A 4,651-nucleotide genomic window follows, 5' to 3' on the forward strand; every position below is an offset into this window, starting at 1 on the left:
ACCAGAGCGCCCCAAGGGATGATGAGGTTGAACGGTCATAAACTACTGCAAGACCGTTTCAGGCTGGACATAAGGAAGAATTTCTTTACTGTCCAAGGCCCCAAGGTCTGGAACAGCCTGCCATCAGAGGTGGTTCAAGCACCTACATTGAACACCTTCAAGAGTAAATTGGATGCTTATCTTGCTGGGGTCCTATGACCCCAGCTGACTTTCTGCCCTTTGGGTGGGGGGCTGGACTTGATGATCTTCCGAGGTCCCTTCCAGCCCTAACGTCTATGAAATCTATGGATACACTCTGAGTTTTTAGTCCCAAAATGTCCTGAAGGTAAGTGCATAAGGACTTGCATACAAGTCCTTTTCTTTTTTTTTTTCTTTTTTGCATGTGGCCCTAAAATGATTTGCCTAGGCTAAAAACTGAGTCAACATAAAATATAAGGTTAGAAATTAATTGTTGACCACAACAGAAAACCAAGAGTATTACTTGTGGCAATCCGTGACAAAGCCTATTTATACAAATGTTTAATATGCAAATACCTTAGTCCATACTAGCATGATAGTGAGGTACAAAGTGACTACAAAGCTGTAATATGAAGACAGCCTGAACAGTGCCCAGTTGATTAAACTCAGAAGATTTTTGGAGTTGTGTGGATTTATAGGTTGGAGTAAGTTATGATGTTACATAGATTGTTGTCTTACTGATTAAAGGCCTACTCCTGCTCTTTTTGTCTTTAGCGAGAGCAGAATTATGCCTCAGAGTAGGGCTGTCCAAGCCTACGAGAGTTTAAAATGCAGCCTGTGAGGCTTATTGGTGCAGTTCTGGAACCCAGGGAACAATGCTGCCACTTTTCTTCCTCCACACTTGCTGGGTGCTGAATTCAGAGTCTTCTGTTGCTGCTCGCAACTCAAATCAGAAAAAGCGGATAAGAGGGCAGGGGAGCAAGCAGATTCGAAGATTCATAGATGTAAAGGGCTGGAAGGGATCTCACAAGATCATCAGTCCAGCCTCCCTGCATCTGGGGAGGAAAGACTGCTGGTGTCAGCTGACCTGAGCTAGGTGAGTGCCCAGACATTTTTTAAAGATTTCCAGAGTAGGTGATTGTACCATCTCTTGGAGGAGTCTGTTCCAGACTCTAGACACTCGAACCGTAAAGAAGTTTTTACTTATGTCCATTTATCCCATGAGTTCTGGAGCTGTGCCAGTAAGCCCCTGCCCAGTCATTGGAGATAGGTCATCCAAGAAGCCCCATGGTTCAGATCTGGTCTCCAGGGCTAAGTACAAACAGTCAAAAACTTGAGGCTGAATCAATTCAATCTTTGCAGGTTAGTCTAAGCTGCATAGAGTGAATGGATAAGCAAGTGAACAAACATCTACTTTTGATTCTGGAAATGCAACCACATGCCTGCAGTGGCCCAGGCCAGAAGCTGGGGGGTGCCAGAGCATGTCTGCCTGCTAGGCTGGAGCAGACCCCTTGCGCCAAGACTCATCTGCCCACCCCGCACAGAGGAGTTTGCAGGGGAGGTACAAAGCATCCTGGGATTGTGAGGGACTGTGAGTTAACTTGAATCTGGAGGGGTTCAGGGACAGAAGTTCAATAAACTGATTTAATGGAAATCAGTTAAGACTGATACTACACCCATCCAGGTTTATCTTAAATCGGTTCTGATCATTTTGAAAGCAGTTTATGTGCACTGAATTTTTGTTGTGTTACAGATCTGAATCACTTTCCAATCACTTTGTGTGTAATTTCTGTCTTTAGCCCTGGGCTCAATAAATAATAAATTAGACAGCCCTGCCTTAGTGAAAAAAATCCTATGTTTTTAGTACTGACTATAAACTATGCTCTTAAAATACCAATCACCAAGGAATTGCTCTAATTGAACCAATAGAACATACCAAGAGTCAGAACACTCAACTAACAGATGTAGAGAGAAACTGCAAACTCTGCCAGCTCCCTCGCCATCTTTTCATTCTTTCTGTGTTATCTTTACAAGTTTATTTGCTTTGAGGCTGCTACAACACCTTTCATGTCTGATACCATGCTACCAATCATATTCACATTCCTGAAACCTAGGCCTTATACCTGGCCTACAACAGTATTTGCAAGTCAGCAACTGCTTTTTCAATCTCAATATCCAAGTCAGAGGGACATAATGATTTTTCACAGATTACTGCAAAATATGCCCAAAAAGTATACCTTAGAAAACAGTGGGCAGGTACAAGAGGGAGTATTTTGAAATAAAGCATGTAATTTTTTAAAAATTATACTTACTTTCATCATTTTCTCCTGCTTCAGATGTCACAGTTATAGTGAAACACGTTGGGTTTTCTGATAACACTGTAAAAAAAAAAAGTAAATGAAACAGCTTAAGTCTGACACCTTTTCTTCACAATCATATTGGTGATACTTTACTTCTATCATACTTTCCTTTATTCATTAGAACTATATTTCTAACTGTAAAAGGGGCTGGAGAAGCCCTTAATATAATGCATAGTCTTTTCCCCCACTGTTACCCATACATTAAATATCTGGAGTGCTTTTCTAATTCTAGTGTTACACACATCACCATTCCAATGTAAAATTTCTGTCCACCAAAAGACAACAAAAACATATTGCAGGTCTAATGATTAAGTTATTCTCTGTTAAGCAGATATATTTTTTACTTTAAAAAAAATCAGGTTGCCAGCTGGTCTTAAATGAAAATATTTGTTTTAATTTTAAGAAGGATTCACAGCAATCCTACAAAGTAAAAACAGATGTTGATTTCTATTTTAAGAAAGCTCCAAGAGTGAGAAGTGCATTCCAAAACAAAGTGATTCCTACCTTGAACACTGTATTCCAACTTTGAAAAGAAAGGTAATGAGTGATGGACATAATTTAATACATAAACTGGCTTAAAACTGCTTGAGGTGGTAAAGCAAGGTTCTTCCTAAGTACTGAACAAGGGACATGTGTAGAGAAGAGGTAACACAAGGAGACTCTTTGACAACATTGTGTAGTCTGGCAAGGAAGCACACAGTTTGCAAACTTAGTGCTGCCAGCTCTTTGCAAGGTTATTTCAGATAAGTTTTAATCCACAACTGGAAGTAATAGCCAAAGGAAGTATGTTTTACAGCTTAGTCAACATTAGCCTATTGCCCATCAAAAATGATGGATTTCAAAGGAGTGTTTGCATGGCTGGCTCCGAAGGGTGAGTGGGGGCCAGAGGGAGCAGCCATGTAAACACCCTCTCCATCAGCCTCCATCGTGGCAGCTCTCTCCCCCGCCTGCTTCTACCTTCTCCCCTGAGCAGCAGGGCTTTCCGCCCTCCCCCCACCTCTGTGCCTCCCCCTCTCCCCCAACTACCGCCCTCCTTCCCTGTCGCCTCCCCCTCCCTGTCAGCTTTTGGTAATAAAAGTTGTAGGGTGCAAGCATGCTTTGGGCACCCCAGCCTGTCAGGCACAGGGCCAGGTGGTGAGGGGGGTGGGGTGCTGCCACCGTGACCCCACCCGCTTGTCTCTCCTGACCTGTGCCTGCGTAGCCAATCACCACCCTCTCGGCATTGCAGGTGCAGCTGACAAAGAGCATTACAGACAGACACACAGACAGACTGAGCTCCTTATATATACAGAATCTTTGCTGGATGGGTGGGGCAAATTTCAGCCAGTTATTCAGAGCTCAGATCCCGAATCTCTCTCTCATCGCCTCTGAATATTTACTCTCATAGTCCTCTTTTTATGGGTTTGGGTGGATGGCAGTAGTGTCTCAAATAAGGTGGTGAAACGAAGAGGTGTTGGGCAGAATCATTACACTTAATGACTCAGCACCTTGTGTTAACTGATAATCAATGCATAGCCTAACATCAAGCCAAAATAACCACAAGATTTTGGAAGCAAGCAGAGAGAAAGTTACCCACTGGGTTGTCTATATGGGAAGGGTAACATGCACTAAGGTAGGGGGTGACAGCACACTCACTACCTCCTGGCACCCTTCAAAGGATCTGGCAGCACCCCAGGGTGTCCCAGCCCCCTGATGGAGAATCTCTGGCACACAACAAGGTTGAAGAAGAGTGACAAGCCACCTGGAACTTCCTGTGAAGTAAGATGTCTATCCCACCTAGACATCTTTAGACTGCTGGATTCTGAGACACAAGTCCTAGCCATGTGTTTTGGCTAAGAGTAGACAATGGGCTTGGTTCATCTCATCTCGCACAAAACACAAAACTTACAGACTGACAAGCCCGCTGTCACACATTAAGGACCTGTGAATTATCCACATTAACACTTTGCCTTGGAACATGAGTGATTAATTTGACTTAATTGCCATTTGTGATTTATGTGCAATGGCCCGGATGATCTTCACCCTAGAGTCCTGAAGAAACTCGCTGGGGTCATTGCAAGTCCCCTGGCACAGCTTTATGAACACTCGTGGTGCTCTGGAGAGGTGCCGGAGGACTGGAAGAGGGCCAACGTGGTTCCCATCTACAAAAAGGGGAGAAAAGAGGACCCAGGGAACTACAGGCCAGTCAGCCTTACCTCGATCCTGGGCAAGCTGTTCGAGAAAATTATTCTGGCACGCATCCAGGAGGGGCCAGCAGGGAACGGCATGCTCAGGGGCAACCAGCACGGGTTCATCAGCGGCAGGTCCTGTCAGACCAACCTGGTGGCCTTTTA

General features: G+C 44.1%; 1 protein-coding gene across 1 annotated transcript in view; it reads right to left on the reverse strand.

Moving 5' to 3' along the window:
- RWDD1 (RWD domain containing 1) overlaps positions 1–4,651 on the reverse strand; it is a 33,008-nt gene that overhangs the window by 20,150 nt on the left and 8,207 nt on the right. Inside the window, exon 2 of the mRNA XM_019520054.1 lies at positions 2,271–2,336. Coding sequence (XP_019375599.1) covers positions 2,271–2,336 — 66 coding nt within the window. The remainder of the gene's footprint in view (positions 1–2,270; positions 2,337–4,651) is intronic.

Source organism: Gavialis gangeticus, unplaced genomic scaffold, assembly GCF_001723915.1.
Source record: "Gavialis gangeticus isolate Ggan-Ray unplaced genomic scaffold, GavGan_comp1, whole genome shotgun sequence".
Classification (NCBI taxonomy): Eukaryota; Metazoa; Chordata; order Crocodylia; family Gavialidae; genus Gavialis; species Gavialis gangeticus.